The 22651-nt window shown below is 47.3% G+C and overlaps 2 protein-coding genes across 9 annotated transcripts in view; both read right to left on the reverse strand.

Annotated features, from left to right (window-relative positions):
- The window catches only part of TSPEAR (thrombospondin type laminin G domain and EAR repeats), a 215868-nt gene that overhangs the window by 51620 nt on the left and 141597 nt on the right, over positions 1-22651 (reverse strand). The window contains exon 2 of the mRNA XM_054468651.2: positions 18580-18800. Within this exon, the coding sequence (XP_054324626.2) occupies positions 18580-18800 (221 nt within the window). The remainder of the gene's footprint in view (positions 1-18579; positions 18801-22651) is intronic.
- On the reverse strand, positions 599-9535 carry LOC129022487 (keratin-associated protein 10-3). 8 transcript variants are annotated; one of them, XM_063659805.1, is made up of 3 exons: positions 8963-9535; positions 788-937; positions 599-685 (listed from the first exon to the last, which is right to left on the reverse strand). In XM_063659805.1, the coding sequence occupies exons 1-3, from the start codon at positions 9533-9535 to the stop codon at positions 599-601; spliced, it is 810 nt and encodes a 269-aa protein (XP_063515875.1). The 8 variants fall into 8 exon arrangements, with proteins under 8 accessions (XP_063515875.1, XP_054324652.1, XP_063515874.1 ...); XM_054468677.1 differs by lacking the exon at positions 8963-9535 and adding an exon at positions 1034-1354 and having other exon boundaries at positions 599-937; XM_063659804.1 differs by lacking the exons at positions 599-685; positions 788-937 and having other exon boundaries at positions 8233-9128; positions 9291-9535.

Here is a 22651-nt window from a genome sequence, read left to right on the forward strand (position 1 = left end):
GTGGGGCGTTGGCCCAAGCCATGTGGTGTCTGTGGGACTCAGCCAGTGAACAAGGCTTTTGGGCCCCACAGGACCTGGGAGGGGAGCCGGACAGCAGAACGTGCCACGAGGTGGACAGGAGCTTCCAGATGTCACACAAGAGCCCCCCGAGGCCCCCCAGCTGGGGAAGTAAAGAGATCCAAGGGGCCCAGCCCCCCCAGAGCCAGGCCAGGCCCCACTCTGCCCCCTCCCGCCCTGGGTATGGAGAGTCAGCACAGAGTCAGCTGGGGCCGCAGACGCTTTATTGGTGCTCAGAGGCAGAAGGTGACACTCCTGGGTGCGAGACCCGGGTCAGGAGGGCCCATCCCCAACCAGCGACCAGCGGAGGGTTGTGGTCTGCAGCCAGGAAGCACCGTGAGGAGCAGCCAGGGCTCGCCCGCCCCGGGGGAGGTCAGGGAGGAGCCAGTGAGCATCTCAGACCCCACCCCTTGGCTGGGCGGCTGTGGGTGGGGCTGCTCCTTCTCTGTGTTGAGCTGTGCTAAGGCTGGGTGGGCTGGGAGGTCCAAGGATTGGCAGGGAGGTGGGGCCTGAGCCCGGCTGGCCCTGGGGGACACAGCCGTCAGCAGCTGGACTTCTGGCCTGAGGAGAAGCTGCAGGAGGCTGGGTGGGAGCACACGGGGCGGCAGAGGAGGGACACGCAGGAGGCCTGGCGGCAGCAGCTGGGTTGACAGGAGGAGGTGGGGGCACAGCAGGAGGAGACGGGCACGCAGCTGGCAGGCCTGCACACGGGGCGGCAGAGGAGGGACACAGAGGAGGAGGGTCTGCAGCAGGAGGTGGTGCAGCAAGCCGGCTGGCAGCTAGACTGCTGGCAGCACAGAGAGGAAGCCCCAGAGCAGACAGGCACACAGCAGACAGGCTTGCAGCAGACAGGCTTGCAGCAGATGGGCACACAGCAGGCCTGCTGACACAGGGAGGAGGTGCTGCAAGCCGGCTGGCAGCTAGACTGCTGGCAGCATGAAGAGGAATCCTCAGAGCAGGTGGGCACACAGCACACAGGCTTGCAGCAGACGGGCACGCAGCAGGCCTGCTGGCAGGGGGAGGAGGTGCAGTAAGCCGGCTGGCAGCTAGACTGCTGGTAGCATGAGGGTGTGCAGGATCTGGTGCAGCCTGATTGGCAGAGGCTAGGCTCACAGGTTGCCTGGCAGCAGGGGATGGACACACAGCTCACTGGGGTGCAGACCAGGGTCAGGCAGGGGGCCGGGGCACAGCAGCTGGGGGTGCAGCAGGGGGGCTCACAGCAGCTCTCTGGGCAGTCGTCCACTCGCCAGGAGTCGGTGCAAGCGCTGGAGCAGATGGACATGGTGGATGCAGCCATGCTGGAGTGGGGAAGAGGTGAGCTGGGGGAGGTGTGAATGAGTGAGTGTGTGAGTGTGTGTGTGAGTGAGTGTGTGTGAGCCTGTCGGCTGCTGGGGCTTTTATATGCCCAGGGCCTGTGTTTTCCCAGCAGCAGACTCAGCAACGCCCTCCCCTTCCGTGTTGGTGTTTGGAGCCGGGAGGACCCTCATTATTTCTGCTTCCCTTGCCATGACTTGTCCTCACTCTGCTCCTAACACTTGGCTGGTCCTGGGCAGGGCCGGTGCCCCTGGCTGAGCCTGTCCCCCGTGAACACCAGGAGGGAAGGTGCGGCCTCTCTGGGGCTGACCTGGTGACTTCCACCTGGCAGGTCCCATGACTGTGCCCGGCGTGGGCTCTCGGCCCGGGGGAGGCCCAGCCTGTGTCTGCAGGGACCTCACAGGGTGGGCTGGTGTGGCTGCGATTGGGAGAGCCAGGATGGAGGTGCCTGTGTTGGGAAAAGACGCTTGAGGACAGCGCTTCCTGGCGAGCTCTGGGATCTTCTGAGATCCTGATGTCTGCCAAGGGCAGGAGGACAGGGAGGACCTCCTCTCCCCTAAGAAGGAGATGGAGTGTTCTGGCAAGGCCTCTGGACAGTCAGCTCATTAGGAGGACAAGGTTTGGCGACTGGCCTTTGGGTCTGGAGTGCCGTCCCCTGGAGCCCTGGTCAGGTGTCCTGAGAGGGGCGGGTGCAGATCCGGGCCTGGGGGAGGGGAGGGGCCTCTGCCTTGGGGAGGTGGATGTGGAATGAGGGTCACTGGAGAATGAAGGACACTTGGGGTGGGCAAAGCCAGCCTGTGCTTGGGAGGTCACCAGGCAGGATGGGCCCTGACCCCAGGGCAGGGACCATCACAGGCGAGCTCCTCTGTCTTGGGGCCTGAGCCCAGCACAGCCTGAAGCTGGTTCTCACCAGGAACTAGCAACATCTCCCAATGTCCTTCCAGCCTCTTTCAGCTGGGGATGAGGCTACGGCAGCCTGGGACAGGCTTTCATGGTGGCCCAGAAAGCCTATAGTGCTAGGGAGGCTCACTGGAAGCTCTCCTGTCATAGTGTAGCAGGAGGTGAGCAGGCCCCTGGTCACCAGAACCTTTCTCTGTTGTCCTGCAGGGCCAGTTAAGGCAGCAAGCCGAGAAATAGAAATGAGACGTGAACCTCTGTTATTCGCAGGTGACACAATTGTCCACCTAAAGATCTGAGTCACTGCCATTGTGACTTTCACCGGCCATGTTCAGCGGCTGGACGTGGGATAAACTCACAGCCCCCAACAGCCCCTCCCTGCACATCTGCCTCGCCATTGTGATGGAAATTCCACCTGAACCTGGGGCCTCCAGCACGTGCAAGTCACTCTGCCCTCCATGGCTGTTGTCAAACAAGCCCCTCCGACCTCTCAGGGGTGATGTCTGTGAAGACTCAGCTCCCGACAAGAGCCTCTCATCTGAAGACGCAGGGCAGTCAGCACTGGGAGCCAGGGTGAGAGCTGAAGGGAAGCCGAGGCAGCTTCGTTCCCTAATGGAGAATGAGGGGGAGGGTCCCACAGACCTGGAGCCACAAGTTATAGCATTTGACTGTAGTGACAGCTTGGGCGATCTTAGAAAATGACCCCCCTAGTAGCACTGATGATGAAGCTGGCAAGGTCAGAGCACGTGGCTACGCCAGGCAGCATTCCAAGCACTTGGCATCTATTAATTCACTTAATTTTGGCATTAACTTCTTGTCGAAGTTACTATGGACAGACGCGGAAGCCTCAGCAGAGAGGTTGAGCAATCTGCTCAAAGTCACACAGAAAACAGTGACAGAACCAGGACTAGAAGCCAGCCGGTCTGTGCATAGGATCTGCATTCTCAACCGGTGCGTCTCCGATTCCAAAAAAAAAAAAATATTGAAGATGAAAGATAGCAAGTCTTCAATACCAAATTTAATACCAAACAGCTGGATTAAAAATTCACATCAGAAGCAGAAGAGCAAAATTAATACCCCAGAGAATCAATTCAATTTTAAGTCCAAACATGAGTTCTTCCGAACACCAAGGTAAAGGATAAAACCCACAAATATAATGAGAGAAAAGATAACAAACAGAGTGTATATTTAGCTGAGACAAAACATGAAAATTCAATTGATAGGGAGAAAAAAATAAGATCAAAGTAATAATCAAAGAAATAATTGTGGATCAGGTATTCTGGGCTGAATGGACAGAGGTGTGTGTATTTGGAGTAGAAGAACTTAATGAATTTCAAGAAAATCAGGCCTCCAGAGCCCACCCTAGACATGCATTGACAAGTTTTTCAATGTAGAAGACCTAAGAACAGGCCTCTCACAGGCAAGACGAATAATACACGATCTGGAAATGAACTGCATTAGGCTGACCTCAGACCCCTGTCCCACTAACCAGGGTATGGCAATATCCTCAGAGTTTCCAGGGCAATCTTTGGTGGACTAAGGTTCTAATTTTCCTTTTTTCAAATTATTACATCTTTCTCAAATAAAGATAACAGCAATCTATTTTCACAAAAGCAAGAGCTTAGAAAGTACTCCACCCAGGTATCCCTCTTGGAAAAAATATTTAAGGAAATATGACAAATGGCAAAGTGATTGTTACGGATGGAATGTTTGTATCCTCCCAAAATTCACACGTTGAGACCCTAATTCCAATATGATGGTATGAAGAGGTGGGGCCTTTGGGAGGTAATTAGGTCAGGAGGGTGGAGCCCTCAAAAATGGGATTTGTGCCCTTTAAAGAAGAAGCCCTGGAGAGATTATCTGGGCCATGTGAGGTCAGCAAGAAGGTGGCTGTCTGTAGACCAGGAAGAGAGCCCTCTCCAGAACCCCACCATGTGGCACCCGGACTGATCCTGGACTTCCAGCCTCCAGAACTGGGAGAAAGAAATGCCGGCTGCTCAAGACCCTCCAGTCCACGGCAATTTGTTATAGCAGCCCCAACTGACTATGACAGAGAAGAAGCAAAGACAAGAGCTCCAGAACGTAGAGGCTGGGCTATCAAAGGGCTGGCCCAGATACAAAGACAGGAAGACACTGACCTGTTTCCAGATAACCAATGTGCTCAGTTATAACTGCAAATGCAAATTTCACATCTTTTATAACAGATGCATACGACAGATGCATATTCAACATCCTAATTGAATAGCAATGATAAGATTCTAATACTTTACTGCATGCTAATGTGAGAGGCCACTAACCACATGTGGCTCTCGAGTGCTTGAAATGTGGCTCATGCCACTTGATGAAATGGTAACATTCTGGATGTACCGGGTTAAATAAGATCTATTATTAAATTAATTTCACCTGTTCCTTTTGCCATCTTTAAATGTGGCTGTTATAATATTTAGGATTGTATGTGTCGTTCTGTTTCTACTGGAATATGCTGTATGTTGCTTTCAATTAAACAAGAAAGACTGAGAAGCGGGTGGGGGTGGACCCATGGGCTGATGTTGAGGAGAGCAAGATTAATTCTGTTTTAAGTAGAAATTCTTAAATTGCAGTTCCATTCCTCACTTTAATAGTTAAAAAATAAACATAAAGGTAAACTTAAAAGCTATTTATTAGTACAATTAAAAACAGAATGTATATTTTTCAAAACAGCAAATAAAAGTAGAAGAGAAAAAACAAACCGTGGTGGATATTCTAAAGACGGAAAAGCAACCGAAACAGGAGAAAAACCTCAAAAGCAGAGAGGACCATGAAAATGTGAGGATGAGGAGCGAAGCAGCCAGTTGGAAAGGAAAGGAAATTGCTCCTGATGTTTCCTATTAGATGAAAACATTTCTCAAAACGGTTTATAAAATAAAAACCGAAATAAGGTAACTAATGTCACAATTAAACAGTAACAGGAGGGAAAAGAGACGTCTCCCAGGTCTGATGGCTGTTGGGGCCCACACAGAGCCTCCTCTCCCACCCTCCCCAAGGAGTGACCCACACAGCCTAGAAATGGGGACTCCCGCACTAGCAGGGCTGCCACATCCCACAGGATGAGCCAAAGGGAGGGCAGCCTGGCTCAGGACTCCCTGAAGATGCAGAAACTGTGTTCCCTTACAGAGTCCCACCCAGTGGGGAGACATGGGCACTTGGCTAGGCCAGCTGGCCAAGGGCTGTGGGAGACGGGTGGTAAAGGGCACCAGGATCTGGGAGCCCCAGCATGAGAAGTCCCCTCCCAGTCCTTGTGTGGTGAGTCCCCCACCGCCACACACACATCCCACCCCCGCTTCACAAGCAGGGTGGAGGCTGCACACACACAGTCCTGGGGCTCAGGGCAGGGCAGCCTCACTCTGGGCTACTGATCAGACCCAGGACACAGAGAGGGCTGGGGACAGCCCTTCCTGCCGTGCCTGCTCCCCTTGTCCTGATGGCTGGGCTGGGAGCTTGCAAAGGAAAATGACAGTGACAAGGGGCCTGTGTCCTTCCGTCCTGGCAGCCTGTGACACTTGGACAGGGACTTCCAACTGTGTATTGCATTTGCACAGACATGCCATCAAAACTGCAAAGGAATAAATGACTGCTGGGACAAGTTAATAGATACAGTGGTTCAAAGGAAAAGACCTACTCAAGAATTAAGGAATCCTTGCGAACAACAGGGGAAGGTTACAGAAAATTTCCAGATATTCTTAAGAATTAAGAAGTTGCGCTGGGCACGGTGGCTCACGCCTGTAATCCCAGCACTTTGGGAGGCCAACGCAGGCAGATTGTGATGTCAGGAGTTCAAGACCAGCTTGGCCAATATGGTGAAACCCAGTCTCTACTAAAAATACAAAAATTAGCCAGGCGTGGTGGTGTGCACCTGTAGTCCTAGCTATTCAGGAGGCTGAGGCAGAAGAATAGCTCGAACCCTAGAGGCAGAGGTTGCACTGAGCGGAGATCGCTCCACTGCACTCCAGCCTGGCAACAGAGTGATACCCGCTCTCAAAAAACAAAACAAAACAAAACAAACAAAAGGCCGGGTGCAGCGGCTCATGCCTGTAATCCCAGCACTTTGGGAGGCCAAGGCGGGTGGATCACAAGGTCAGAAGTTCAAGACCAGCCTGGCCAAGATGGTGAAACCCCGTCTCCACTAAAAATACAAAAAAATTAGCTGGGCCTGGTGGCCTGCGCCTTAATCCCAGCTACTCAGGAGGAGAGGCAGGAGAATCCCTTGAACCCAGGAGGTGGAGGTTGCAGTGAGCCGAGATCGCACCACTGCACTCCAGTCTGGGCAACAGAGCCAGACTCCGTCTAAAAAAAAATAGAAGTTGCTCCAGGGATTCCCAGTTCTGGAAACCTGTTGGTGAGATTGTTTGACCCATCATCCTGCTGAAAACAATTGAAAACACTAGGAAGAATCTTCCTAGTTGCAACAGGAAACTGGAAAAGGAATAAAGAATTACAGGATTACAGGCCCAAATCAAAGGCAGGGGTCTTTGCCCTTTTTGTGCAAGGGAACTTCCGGGCCACCTCGTGAAAGCTTTGGAGGTTTTCAGATGAGTAAAAGGAAACCAACTTCATGAAAACACGGCTATTACACTATGAAAAAGCAAACTGGTGATATAGCTTGTACTTCCCTAGGGAACATGTGCCTGGTGGGACCTAGCAGGTGCATCTCGCGCTACCGTAATTATGAAACAGCAGTGGCCAGAATGAGGTTTTGAGCATTTGCAGCCGGCATAATGTGACGCCACACATCTCATTCCTGTTGGTGACAAAGATGCAGGTGCCGCCGTAGGTTGTGTCGGCTACATTCACAGTTGATTGAAACACTACATTTCAGTTAGATGTTTGGGAAAATAAGGATGCATTTTTTTTTTCTTCTCATCCAAGCTCACCGACCCCAGGTGAATGACTCTTGCTCTAACCCATAGCATTTAGAAACACCCAGAATTCACTTCGTTCTTGAGGACATTTGCTGGTCTGGCAATTTTAAATTTAGGATTGAATAGTTTTGCAGGATGAAGAGGACAGAAACGGAAGCCAAGAGCCCCCCTGGTGATGGGGTCTAAAGAAGACCATCCCTACATGAAGCTAGAGACTGCATGGGCTGCACCCTCAGAGAAGAGGGAGTCAGAGGTAGCATGGGCTTATGACCATCCCAGAGGCTGCTGGCTGCCTGGGGACTCAGCACGCCCAGAGGAGAACATCCTACCCCAACAAGCCTGCCCTCATTCTGCTTTGCAGCCCAAACTGGCACCTTTTGGGTGGCCCACACAAATCGAAGTCATGAATTTAGTTGAAGGTGGTCCTGAAATCAGAGGGTTCCTCACATAAGGCAAAAGCAAACACACCTTTCTTAGAGGCCTCAAAAATGCCCACAAATACTTTCGAAGGACAAGGGTGGTTACTCAGCCACAAACAGCGAAGCACACAAGGAAACAAGACACCATGAGTGAGAACTGGCGGAAATGACAGAAAGCTGAAATGGACCCACAGAGACTTCAGGCATTGGGATGACCGTACACGGAACACGGACTGTCCAACAAACGTACACAGATACTTTGAAATAAGAGATCAGCTCTAAAATGTCTTCCAGGAATGAGAAATATTTATTTTATTTAATAAGAGAGGGCTGGTGAGAAGATGGTGAGTGGGGGTTGGACAGGCAGAGGAAGGAGAGAGGGTGAGGAGCCGAGCCCAGGGAGAGGCCAGGCCTGGTGGCTGTGGGGGATTCACAGAGAAGGGCACCCCCAGGGCCTGGAGACGCTGAGGCTGGCAGGGGAACCCCACAACAGCAGACCCAGCACAGCGGGAAGTCAGGACTGGCTCCACCCCCCTGTTCTGTCAGCCTGGATGCAGCTCAAGGCCAGAGTCCCAAAGCTCCCACCCCACACAGCACACCAAAGTTCTTCCCACAGGGTTTGCCAGATATGCAAAAAAGACCTCTGAGAGGGCACAGTGGTCTTTATTTGTTGACAGACTGATCACTCACATAGGGCAGGACACAGTGACCACTGGCTGGCCAGGATGGAGATGAGGGTGTGGGAGAGATGCATGCCTGGAGGGAACTCGGCAAGAAAGCTCAGCATTGCTGGCTGGAGGTGCAGTGGCTCTGGGCAGAGGAGACTCAGACAGAGCTCAGGGCTGCAAGGATTTTCGGAAGTCAGAGTTGGCCCTGGAACAACTCTGGAGAAACGGGACCTGCCCGTCAGCAGCTGGACTTCTGGCCTGAGGAGAGGCCGCAGCACGCGGAAGAGAGGCGGGAGCACGTGGGGCGGCAGAGGAGGGACACGCAGGAGGCCGGGCGGCAGCAGCTGGGCTGGCAGGAGGAGGCAGGGGCACAGCAGGAGGGGATGGGCACACAGTAGGTAGACCTGCACACGGGGCGGCAGAGGAGGGACACGGAGGAGGAGGGTCTGCAGCAGGAGGTGGTGCCGCAAGTCGGCTGGCAGCTAGACTGCTGGCAGTATGAAGAGGAAGCCCCAGAGCAGATGGGCACACAGCAGATGGGCTTGCAGCAGACAGGCTTGCAGCAGACGGGCACATAGCAGGACTTCTGACATGGGGAGGAGGTGCAGCAAGCTGGCTGGCAGCTAGACTGCTGGCAGCATGAAGAGGAATCCTCAGAGCAGGTGGGCGCACAGCACACAGGCTTGCAGCAGATGGGCACACAGCAGGCCTGCTGGCAGGAGGAAGAGGCACAGCAAGCTGGCTGGCAGCTAGACTGCTGGCAGCATGAAGAGGAATCCTCAGAGCAGGTAGGCACGCAGCACACAGGCTTGCAGCAGATGGGCACACAGCAGGCCTGCTGGCAGGAGGAAGAGGCACAGCAAGCTGGCTGGCAGCTAGACTGCTGGCAGCATGAAGAGGAATCCTCAGAGCAGGTAGGCACGCAGCACACAGGCTTGCAGCAGACGGGCACACAGCACACAGGCTTGCAGCAGACGGGCACACAGCAGGCCTGCTGGCAGGGGGAGGAGGTGCAGCAAGCCGGCTGGCAGCTAGACTGCTGGCAGCACAAGGGCGTGCAGGAGCTGGTGCAGCCTGATTGGCAGGGGCTGGGTTCACAGGCTGCCTGGCAGCAGGGGCTAGACACACAGCTCACTGGGGTGCAGACCAGGGTCAGGCAGGGAGCTGGGGTGCAGCAGCTGGGGGCGCCGCAGGGGGGCTCGCAGCAGCTCTCTGGGCAGGCGTCCACCTGCCAGGAGTCAGAGCAAGTGCTGGAGCCGATGGACATGGTAGACGCGGCCATGCTGGGGTGGGGAGGAGGTGAGCTGGGGGAGACGTGAGTGAGTGAGTGAGTGAGTGAGTGAGTGATCGTGCCAGGTCTCTGAGTGGTCGGAACCTTTATACCCCTCTGTGTTGATTGTGCTGCCCCTGCCTGGCTTTGAGAAGCCTTCCTCTTCCTTGTTGTTGTTGTAGGCACTGTTGTGTTAGTAGTGTTGGTTCATTGTTTGTGGATGTTCTGGTTTGTGAGGCTCCTGACCGGAGTTGGGTCTTCCCTAATGTGGGTTTGTCCATAGATAAACTAGTAGAAATATATTGATTGCATCAAAGCACACTGCAGAAGCAGGGACAGTAGCAATTAGGAGATATTCTGGAATTGACAGCCCTCTGCTCCATCCCAGGAGGAGTTTGCACTTAAAAAAAGACTTCTACACCTAAGGGGGATGAGGTTAGGAGAACCTCAGTTTCTGGGCCTTGAGGAAAGGGAGAGATGTGTTCTGCTGTGGACAAGTTTGCTGATGCTCAGTTGGCCTGGCCGCACGGTGAGATCCACCCTGTGGGTTGACACTGCTGGTTGTCAGTGGGAACCATGGGGCATATTTCTGCTGGGGGTGAGCCCTGGGGCAGGTGTGAGGGAATAGTGTCTTCCTGGGCAGAGATTGGCTCACAGAGGGGAGCAGGGAGGCAGCTGCAGGCCCAGCACAGTAGGGATGGAGATGAGGGGCAAGCACCTTTGTTTCATTTCACGTTGAACTGTTATGGGGCCTTCCCCCAGTGGTGTGCACAATAGTGTTCACACCTTCTCCTCTCACATCTCAGGCAACATTACCTGCAATGGTGTCCTTGGGAACTCCAAGGTCTCTTCCCTTATGGGCCAGAAAGTCATCAGAATGTATTAGTTCTACTGTTGGCTCCTGGACATTGTCATAGTAAATGTACAAATAAAAGGGTCTGATTGCAGAGCCTTGTCTCACAAATACCTATACACCTGTGTGTATCAGCCCATGCCTGTGCTCGGGATCATACCTGTGTGCTAGTAAGCCCCCAAAGTTCTGATCATGGATCCCTCATCTCCTCACTCTATGATCACTATTTTCTACTAAATCTTTGAAATGGCAAAGGCAGAGGCTCTGATGATGCTCTAGGCTGCAGGGCTCTCCAGAATTAGGCCAGGGCTCCACTGAGTGCTTGGTGGGGGCCCATAAGCTGCAGGGTTTGAAGCCTCTGACCTTTGATGGGTATGGCTAAGGGCTCTGTTGGAGGACTACCTGGCAAAGTCAGGCTACAATGGAAAAATATTATTTCATAGAAATAATAGCTGAACACAGACTGGCAAATTGGATGAAGAGTCAAGACCCATCAGTGTGCTGTATTCAAGAGACCCATCTCACTTGCAAAGACACACATAGGCTCAAAATAAAGGAATGGAGGAAAATTTACCAAGCAAATGGAAAGCAACATAAGCAGGGGTTGCAATCCTAGTCTCTGATAAAACAGACTTTAAGCCAACAAAGATAAAAAAAAAGACAAAGAAGGGCATTACATAATGATAAAGGGATCAATTCAATGAGAAGAGCTAATCATCCTAAATATATATGCACCCAATACAAAAGCACCCAGTTTCATAAAACAAGCTCTTAGAGACCTACAAAGAGACTTAGACTCCCACACAATAATAGTGGGAGACTTTAACACCCTGCTGTCAATATTAGACAGATCAACGTGACAGAAAATTAACAAGGATATTCAGAACTTGAACTCAGCTCTGGATCAAATGGACCTAACAGACATCTACAGAACTCTCCACCCCAAATCAACAGAAGATACATTCTTCTCAGTGTCACATGGCACTTATTCTAAAATTGACCACATAATTGAAAGTAAAACACTCCTCAGCCAATACAAAAGAACTGAAATCATAACAAAATATCCCAGACCACAGTGCAATCAAATTAGAACTCAAGATTAAGAAACTCACTCGAAACCACACAACTACATGGAAATTGAACAACCTGCTCCTGAATGACTCCTGGGTAAGTAATGAAATTAAGGCAAAAATCAAGAAGTTATTTGAAATCAATGAGAACAAAGAGACAATGTCCCAGCATCTCTGGAACACGGCTAAAGCAGTGTCAATAGGGAAATTTATAGCACTAAATGTCCACATCAGAAAGCTGGAAAGATCTCAGATCAACACCCTAACATCACAATTAAAAGAATTAGAGACACAAGAGCAAACAAATCCAAAGGCTAGCAGAAGACAAAAAATAACTAAGATCAGAGCAGAACTGAAGGAGATAGAGACATGAAAGACCCTTCAAAAAATCAATGAATCCAGGAGCTGGTTTTTTGAAAAAATTAACAAAATAGATAGACCACTAGCTAGACTAATAAAGAAGAAAAGAGGGAAGAATCAAATAGATGCAATAAAAAATGATAAAGGGGATATCACCACTGATCCCACAAAAATACAAACTACCATCAGAGAATACTATAAACACCTCTACACAAATAAACTAGAAAATCTAGAAGAAATGGGAAATTCCTGGACACATACACCCTCCCAAGACTAAACCGAGAAGAAGTTGAATCCCTGAATAGATTATAGCAAGTTCTGAAATTGAGGCAGTAATTAATAGTCTACCAACCAAAAAAAGCCCAGGACCAGATGGATTCACAGCCAAATTCAACCAGAGGTACAAAGAGGAGGTGGTACCATTCCTTCTGAAACTTTTCCAAACAACTGAAAAGGAGGGACTCCTCCCTAACTCATTTTATAAGACCAGCATCATCCTGATATGAAAACCTGGCAGACACAACAGCAAAAAAAACTTCAGGCCAATATCCCTGATGAACATTGATGCAAAAATCCTCAGTAAAATACTGGCAAACTGAATCCAGCAGCATATCGAAAGCTTATACACCACAATCAAGTCAGCTTCATCCATGAGATGCAAAGCTGGCTCAACATATGCAAATCAATAAACGTAATCCATCACATAAACAGAACCAATGACGAAAACCACATGATTATCTCAATAGATGCAGAAAAGGCCTTCAAGAAAATTCAACATCCCTTCATGTTAAAAACTCTCAATAAACTAGATGTTAATAGAACATATCTCAAAATAATAAGAGGTATTTATGATAAACCCATAGTCAATATCATACTGAATGAGCAAAAGCTGAAAGCCTTCCCTTTGAAAACCAGCACAAGACAAGGATACCCTCTCTCACCACTCCTATTCAACATAGTATTAGAAGTTGTGGCCAGGGCAATCAGGCAAGAGAAAGAAATAAAGAGTATTCGAATAGAAAAACAGGAAGTCAAATTATCTCTGTTTGCAGGTGACATGATTCTATTTTTAGAAAACCCCATTGTCTTGCTCAAAAATTCCTTAAGCTGATAAGCAACTTCAGCAAAGTCTCAGCATGCAAAATCAATGTGCAAAAATCACAAGCATTCCTACACACCAACAATAGACAAGCAGATAGCCAAATCATGAGTGAACTCCCAGTCACAATTGCTACAAAGAGAATGAAATACCTAGGAACACAGCTAACAAGGGACGTGAAGGACCTCTTCAAGGAGAACTACAGACCACTGCTCAAGGAAATAAGAGAGGACACAAACAAATGGAAAAACATTCCATCCTCATGGATAGGAAGAATTGATATCATGAAAATGGCCATACTACCCAAAGTAATTTATAGATTCAATACTATTCCCATCAAACTACCACTGACATTCTTCACAGAATTAGTAACTTTCCAAAATTATTGAAAAACATTAATCTACATATCCAGGACCTCAGAAAACTCTAAGGTGGAGATACACAGAAGATATGCAGACATATCATAGTAAAAATACTGAAAGTCAAAAACAAGGAGAAAATCTTGAAAGCAGCAAGAGAAAAACAACTTATAACAGAACCATAAGAAGAGCAACAGTTCACTTCTTATCAGAAACAATGGGCACCAGAAGGTAGTATGATGGTACATTCAAAGTGCTCAAAGAAAAAAAAGTCAGCCAAGGATTCTGTATCCAACAAAGTTATCTTTCAGAAATAAAGGCAAAATAAAGGCATTCCCAGATAAATCAAAACTGAGGGAATCTATTACCTGCAGGTGCATCTTACAAGTCATACTAGTGTTCTGCAGACCAAAAGCAAGCAACTCCAGACAGAAATTCAAATCCACAAAGAAAAACAAAACAGCAGTAAAAATAATTATGTAATTATAAAAAGTAGAACAAATGCATATTTTCTCCTTTATTCTCTTAACTGATTTTTAAAAAGCAATATAAAAATGTATATTTGGTATTGTTGGGCCTATAACATACAGAAATCTAATATATTTGGCAATAATAGTACAAAGGAGTTACATGGAAACAAAGCTATATTGTGCAAAGGAAGTTACTGAAGATAGTAATGTGAATCCACAGGAAAAAATGAAGAGGATCAGAAATGATAAAAAGGCTAATATAACAAATGCTGTAAATATATACTTGTTCTTTCTTCTCTAAGCATCTTTAAAAGCCATAAAATTATAGGAAGTAATAAGTATAACAATATATTGTTGGGTTTTAACATCTGTAGATGTAATATATATAACAACAAGACTACAAAAAGGACAAAAAGGAAAAGATTTGTACAGGAGCAATCTTTTTGTATCTCACTGGTATTAAGTTGGCACAAATCTGAAGTTGATCTTGATAAGTCAAAATAAGTATATGGTAAACCCCAGAGCAACCACTAAGGAAAAACTAAAACAGTGTCATGGGAAAACATAAAGAAATCAAAATGCTACATTAGGAAATATGCACTTAATATAAGAGAAAGTAGTGAAGAAAGAATATAAGGACAGTGGTGACAAAAAACCCCATAAAACCACAGAACCATATAAAACATATGGGAAATAAAAAGTAAACTAGTAGACATAAATCCAAGTAGAGTTGATTTTCATTGTTAGTAGTAATTACATAAAGTCATTGCAAATACTGAATTAGAAAATAATATACCATTGTTCCTAGGGGAAACACAGAGTTTGGTTCTTGTAATCCTCTGGTCACAGTTTCAACTATCAACATATAATTGAGTGTTATATGTATTTAATAATTATTGTTTATTCATTAACACTGAACTCAGCCAACAGTACTACAACTTATGCCATAACAAAGCTTCTCTAACATACATATTTTCTCTATAAGGCACATCACAGCCTTTTTGCACTTAGGAACACTGAACAGCCCCTTCACCCCCATGCCTGAGGGCCATTTTAAACAGTAAAGTCACCCAAAAAAATCACAAAAATGTGAAAATGTGGCATTAAGTAGATTATTAAAAAAATGCTTATTTACAATATGAGAGCTGAAGCAAGAATGCAGAGTGTGCCTTGTTCAACCTTATCTGGGAACATGCATTTTGGGAGACTCAAATTTCTCACTAATCTGTGCATGTCAATGAATGACCACAAAAGTGCCATCAGTATTTATTTTGAGATTACAAATTAATTTTAGAGAGTAGCTGAATTTGCAAATACAAAATTCATAAAAAATGAGGTCAACTGTATATCAATAACAACATTAAATGTAAATAGATTAAATAACCCAATCAAAAGGCAGAGGCTGTCAGACTGGATTAAATAAAAAACAAGATGTAACTAGATGCTCTGTAAAGTAGGCATTCTTTATATTCCAATATACAACTAGATTGAAAGTAAACAGAAAGAGATAAATTATACAAACAACCACCACGAGAAAATTGGAGTAGCCCAACTGCTGTCCGATAAAATAAATTAAAAAAAAAAAAATTGTTACTAGAGATGAAGAGGAACACTTCATAATGATGAAAGGTCAACCTATCATGAAGGCATAATAAATATAAACATGTAGGTAAATAATAACAGAGCACCAAAATACATGAAGCAAAAGCTGACAGAAATGAAGGGAGAAATAGAAAGTCAACAATATTAATTGAATAGTTCAACACCATAATTTCAACAATGGATAGAATAACCAGGTAGAAGATCAACAAGAAAAAGGAAAACTTGAATACAATAAACCAATAAAGTGTAGCAGACATCTTTAGACTGTTCTACCTGATGACAGCAGAATATACATTTTTTTGAAATGCATATGCAGTATCGTCTAGGATAGGACATATGTTAGGTCATAAAATAAACCTCCAGTAAATTTAAAAGGACAGAAATAATGCAAAGTATGTATTCTGGCCACAATAAAATAAAATTAGAAATCAATAATAGAAAAAAAAAAACTGGGGAAACACACAAATATGTGAAAATTAAACAGCACACTCTTATATAACCAACCAACAAGTCAAAAAAGAAACCAAAAGGAAAATCATAAAATCATCAAGATGAATAAAAATGAAACCCAAAATACCAGAACTTATAAGATGCAGCAAAAGTATTGCTTAGAGAGAAGTTTATAGTTGTAAATATCTGTATTAAGAAAGATCTCAAATCAATAACCTAACCTACTTTAAGATGCTGGAGAAAGAAGAGCAAACTCAAAGCAAGCATAATGAAGGACATAATGAAGATTAAAGTAGAAATAAATAAAGAATTAAAACCAATTCTTCACAAACTCTTTCAAAAACTAAGAGGAAGTATTACTTCCTAACTTATTCTATGAGGCTAGTATTATTCTCATACCATAATCACACAAAGACATCCTAAGAAAAGAAAACTACAGACCAATACCACTATCTCTCATGATATGAATGCAAAACACTCAACAAGATACTAGCAATCTGAATCCAGCAACATAAAAGAAGAGTTATACACCATGGCTAAATGGGATTTATCCCTGGGATGCAAGATTGGTTTAATATCTAAAAATCAATTAATGTAACACAACATATCAACAGAATAAAAAACAAAAATAGCATGATTATAACAATAAATACAGAAAAAGCACTTGATAAAATCCACCATCCTTTCATGTTAAAAACACTCAATAAGATAGAGCAGGAAACTTGCTCAATTTGTTAAGGGCATCTATGAAGAATCCACAGTTAACATCATACTTAGTGGGAAAAAATAAAAAGCATTCATATTGGAAAAGAAGAAACAAATCATCTCTATTCACAGATGACATGATCTTATATATAGAAAATCCTAAGAAATTCACTAAGAAACTGCCAGCTCAGCAAGGTTGCAGGACACCAGGTCAACACAAAAAAATCAGTGGTATTTCAGGCCAGCGGTGGTAGCTCATGTCTGTGATCTCAGCACTTTGGGAGGCCCAGACCAGCCTGGCCAACATGGCGAAACCCTGTCTCTACTAAAAATACAAAAATTAGCTAGGCATGGTAGTGTACACCTGTAATTCCAGCTACTCTGGAGGCTGAGGTGGGAGAATCGCTTGAACCCAGGAAACAGAGGTTGCAGTGAGCCGAGATTGCACCACTACATTCCAGCCTGGGTGACAGAGTGAAACTCTGTCTCAAAAATAAATAAATAAATAAGTAATGGTATTTCTATATATTTGCAATGAACAAGCCAAACATGAAATTATTTATAATAGCATCAAAAAGGAAAAAATACTAGGACTAGATTTAACAAAATAATTATAAAATTTATACTCTGAAAACTATAAAACATTATTTTTGTTTTGTTAAGGAAGATGTAAATCAATGGAAAAGCATCATATGTTCATTAATCTGAAGTCCATGATCCACTCATGTTAATATTGTTAACATGACAATACTCCCCAAATTAACCTACAGATTTGTCCACTCTCAAGCTAACTTCTCTGTAGACATTCACAAGTTGATTATAAAATCAATAGGTAATTACAAGGGACCCAGAATAGCCAAACCAAAATTTAAAAAGAGGAACAAAGTTGGATGACTCATAGTTCCCAATTTAAAGATTTACCACAATGCTACGGTAACCAAGACTGTGTGGTACAAATATATAAATAGACGAATGAATAAAATAAAATTGAGAGTCTGGAAATAAACCCACATATCTATAGTCAATTTATTTCTCACAAGGTTGTCAAGATCATTCAATGAGGAAAAAATAATCTCCTTAGCAAATGGTGTGGGGGCAACTGAATATCTACATACAAAAGAACAAAATTGACCCCCTACCTCACACCATATACAAAAATTAAATGGATTGAAGACTTACATGTAAGTACCAAGAGTATAAAACTCTTAGAAGAAAACATAAGGGTAAATCTTCATGACCTTGGATTTGGCATTGGATTCTTGGATATGATACCAAAAGTACAAGCAACACAATAAAAAAAACAGATAAATTGAACATCATCATGGTTTAAACGTTTTGTGCTCCAAAGGGCTCTACCAAGAAAGTAAAAGGAAAACACACAGAATGAGAGCAAATGTTTGCAAATCATATATCTGATAAGGGGCTCATCAAATATATAAAAAATTCTTTACAACTGAGCAATAAGAAATCCATTAATCCATGAAAAACTGGGCAAAAAGTTTAAATGAACATTTCTCCAAGAAAGATGCACAAATGGCCAGTACACACATGAGAAGTGCTCAACACCACTGTTGGAAATGCAAATTCATTTTCATTTACTTCAGAAGGATCTGCTGCACAGATATGATATGCACTGTCCCAGAAACCGTGGGGAAGGGGACAGAGACAAACATTACTGTCTTCACCTTCCAAACTAGTAGGCAGAGGATGGGATGGGGCTTGTCTGTTAGATTTGGGGTTGATGGCACTTCAAGTCTTAGATAAATGGGTCTACAAAGTGTCCCTTTTTAGATGTGATTTTATTGTTAGCGCTGCCTGCCAAAGGATGTCAACATAAAAACTCTGAGCACTAGACCCTCGATTGCAGGAATTGGCTGTGCAAACCACTAGCAAATGGGCGCACAGACTCTCACATACTTTCAGTGACAGGGACCCCACTACCTAGCAAGGCCAGCCACTCTTGATCCCAGAAAAACCCAGAGAATCCTTGACAAATGCCGCCCCTCAACCTGTGCACGAGTTGGTACTGGGAACCTCACAAACGAAAATTACGCTATTATAACACAAAGCGCAGAAAGTGCAACTGACCTTGGGTGGAAGACTGGGAACTCTCAAAGTTACAACGATGGAAAATTCTTCAGGGAAGAGGTCACACCGGGAGAAAATCCTGGATGCAGGGAAGCTCATGGTGCGGGGGGCGGCTGCTGAGAGCTGGAGTCCCCGTGCACCGTGAACCTGAACTATCCTGATCCCACTTGTGGCGCCATCAGAAGGGACCACTTCCGCCAGGATGTCCAGGGGGCGCAGGTCTGTGGCAAAGAAATCACAGGTGGATTAGGCCAGGACACCCCCAAAAGTGGATACCCATAACAGCCAACATGTATGGGGCATCAGCGTGGCAGGCACTTTACATAGCACTATAGCCCCTGTGAGCGGTGAACCAAGGTTATCTCTGTTTCAGTGGCAAGGAAACAGAGGCACCATGAGGCGTGCCCGTGTGGCCTCCCCCAACCCCTCCTCCTGCTCCCGGGGGATCTTGCACGGCTGCCTCTGAGCTGCAGGTAACATTCCACCCATGGCTGCTGTTTTCAAGTCGGCAGCCAGGCACTGTGGAGGGCGAGCTGTGCGGGACGAAGGAAGGAATGCATGGCCCCACCGCAGCCACGGGGACCCTGAAGGAAACTCAGGAAGCGGCTGGGAATGAGACCAGGCAGGCCCAGGCTCCTGTCTGCCGGCCTCCCTTAGGTCCCTGTGCTGCCCTCGGGTGCTGTGGGAGGCTGGTGCTGCCGTGGAGCTGGCAGTGCCTGCCCCTCGTCCCCCTCTGGGCGTGCCAGGGGAGTGGATAAGCTCCTGGGGAACCTCAGATTCAAAGTTGGTGGGAACGTAATTGATGGGCTGGCCTGGCCTCCTCTGAGGCCAGGTGACAGGGAGGAAAATGGGGAGCATGGAAGGCATTTAAGGACTGCAGACCAGATCCCTGGCCCAGGCTGAGTGGCTGGGAGCAGAGCCTGAGACTGATTCCTGGACCCTCCTCAGCCCGGCCACTGCAGCTGGCCCCAGCCTGGGTAAATGCCAGGACGTGGCGGAGTGAGGCAGGCATTCCCGGAGCTGTCTCCCTCCATCTGGCAGTCTTGCTGAGGGGCCTCCTGCCTCAGCCTGGCATAAGGGTGTTGGGTCAGTCCACTCTGGCACCCTCTAGGGTTCATCTTCCCCCACGTGCCCATCCGGGCCGGCATTGTGTGGGGAATGTCATGGATTCCCCGTGAAGGCCCTGGAAGGGCTTCGGTCAAACATCTCAAGCAGAGGCCTTCCTCCCCCGCCTGCCTGTGCGTGGCAGGGCCCCAGTGAGCAGCTGGAGAGCAGGACTCCACTCCAGGCCAGGAGAAGGCACAGCCCTTCCTTGCACAGCCATGTGCATTGCAGTGCCACAGCTGCAGTGACACTTGGGTCCTCTATGTCCTCCAGAGCGTGTGAGCACCTGGGATGGAGCAGGTCTGCAGAAGAGCATACCCTGGAAAAGCATCCCCGTCTGCACACGTGCACACAGGGTGTGAAACGCAGGGTGTGAAACGCAGGGTGTGAAGGGCACTTCTTTGTTAGAAAAACCGGATGTGACCCAGATGTGCACGTCCGCGCATGTGCACACAGGGTGTGAAGGGCACTTAGAAAAACCAGATGTGACCCAGATGTGCACATCCGCACATGTGCACACAGGGTGTGAAGGGCACTTAGAAAAACCAGATGTGACCCAGACGTGCACGTCCGCACATGTGCACACAGGGTGTGAAAGGCACTTAGAAAAACCAGATGTGACCCAGACGTGCACGTCCGCACATGTGCACACAGGGTGTGAAGGGCACTTAGAAAAACCAGATGTGACCCAGACGTGCAGTGCAGGAACAGCCGGCAAAGCAGCCGTGAGCATCCTGGCTGCGGGACACTGCCTGGGCCTGGCCCAGGCACAGAGCGGGAAGATGTGGCAGGACACACCATGGGCCAAGGATGGAAAGGATGCAGAGGGTCCTGGCTGGGGCGGGGATGTGTGTGTGTGTGACCCACAGCACCAGAGAGTGTGGGGACATGCAGATGGGGGTAGCACGGTGAAGAAAGGGTGGCCTGCTTTAGGACAGGAGAATGTATTATTATTGTTACTATTTATGCAATTAAACACAAAAGGTAGAGTGTGAGGAGGCTTTGCCGCTTCTTGGAAAGACCCTGAGCTATAAAACATGCCATGACATAGGGACAGCAACAGTGGACACTGTGTGTAGAGAGGTCTGTGTACAGCGACCACCCCCGATGGAGGCCGCTGTGTGTGTCTGGGGGGTCCCAGACTGACTCTGGGAGGATTCTGGCATCTTGGTGTGGGGGGATTCTGTGCCTCAGGGCTCTGATGTTGGCCCAAGCCTCAGGCTGATGGAGGTTGGGGATGAGACTCCATATCCTGTGGCATTGCGTCCTGGGTCCCCTGGAAAGAATGGGTCTCTAAGTAAACCCCATGCACCCTACCACCCCCTCCCCCCAGTCTCAGAGAGACACTGCTGCACAGCACTGCCTGGTGCTGGGCTCACCCCCGGGGGTTTAGCTTGAGCACGACCAGGTGCCACCTCCTCATTGAGGCAATGTGGGGCCACCATCCAGAAGGTGCCCTGCCCAGCACTCGGGGTGAGCCTTTGCCCTGCTGAGCCCTGGGACAGACAGTCAGCCCATCCTGCCCAGCAGTCGGGATGAGCCTCTGCCCTGCTGAGCCCCAGGACAGACAGTCAGCCCATTGCTCGCTGGGCTTTGGCAATCGGAAAACAGAATCCTGCCCATCCCAGCAAGAGCCTCTCCCTCCACTGTTTAATTAAAATAGCCTCTTCCTGGCTCCAGACCCCACGCCTGCAGTCTTGTGTGCCTCTCAGCCTCCTGGGAGTGGACACCCAAGGGCAGATGAGTTCCCGACACAGCCTCGGCAGTGCTGGGTGGGGGCCTCTGGAGGTTGACCTGCCCTCACAGCCACCTTGTGGGGCATCCTCCTTGACTCTATCATCTGTGAGACATGGGTCCAGAAGCCAGGAATTATGGAATTACAGAAGGTGCTGCAGAGACAAGCTCATTCACAGCCTCAGGCACAAGCCGGGTACGGCCACCAAGGATGGAGAAAGAGGGGGCCGAGCGCTGCTTTGAAAAGAAGAAAGGTATTGAATCCAACATAGGAGCTTTGCCTTGAGAAACTAGAGAAAGACGAGGAAATGGAACCCACAGCAAGCACAGGGAAGGATGGGGCAGGAGTCCACACAATTGAAAACAAAAGGAAAATAGAGGAAATTGATGAAACCCAAGCTGGTTCTTTGAGATCAATCAAATTGATAAACTATATGGAGAACAAAAGGGGATATTGCTAAACAATTGTCAGAAATTAAAAGGCTGATAAGGGAACTCCATACACAACACCACGTGTTGTTTATCAAAACCTCAGATAATGTGGTCCAATTCCTTGATAGGCGCAAATACCAGGACTCATTAAAGAAGAAAAGATAACTGGGAGGTCCAATATCTAATAAAGAACACCTTCCAACACAGAAAAACTACAGTTTCCTGGAAAACACTACCAATCGTTTAAAGAAGAAAAAATGTCAATTCTACATCATCTCTTTCAGAAGATAGAATAGGAGAAAACCCTCACCAACTCTTTTCATGAAGGCAGTGTTACCAAACCAGGCAAAGGCATTGCAATAAGAGAAAACTACAGACCAACCAAAATCCTCAATAAAATATTAGCAAATACAATCCGGCAACATGTAAAAAGGACAATACGTTGTAGAGATGGGGTCTGGCTATGTTGCCCAGGCTGATCTCAAACTCCTGGCCTTAAATGTCCTCCTGCCTTGGCCTCCCAAAGTGCTGGAATTACAGGCACGAGCCACCACATCCAGCCTAGAAGGGAACACTTCAGACCAGATAACACTAGTCTGGAAAAACCAGTGCCAACACGATTCTTAGTGGGGAAACCCCTCCCTCTAAGATCAGCTGGGTGTTAATGCACATGCCGGTCCCCTTGCTCTGTCTCCTGGGAGGGCTGGGAAAGCAACACCCCAGTAGTGTGGGCACAGCTTGCTCCAGATTTTGGTTTCTAAATGCCTTCGTCCACCAAGAGGGAGCAGGGCTTCATAGAGAA

This window comes from Pongo pygmaeus, chromosome 22 (assembly GCF_028885625.2).
Source record: "Pongo pygmaeus isolate AG05252 chromosome 22, NHGRI_mPonPyg2-v2.0_pri, whole genome shotgun sequence".
Classification (NCBI taxonomy): Eukaryota; Metazoa; Chordata; class Mammalia; order Primates; family Hominidae; genus Pongo; species Pongo pygmaeus.

Coding starts and splice junctions, on each gene's coding strand:
- LOC129022487 (XM_063659801.1), bottom strand. CDS start 9,535: ATGGCCGCGTCTACCATGTCCATCGGCTCCAGCACTTGCTCTGACTCC. Junction 8,810..8,932: donor TGCCCATCTGCTGCAAGCCT/GTGTGCTGTGCG, acceptor GTCTGCTGCAAG/CCTGTCTGCTGCAAGCCCAT.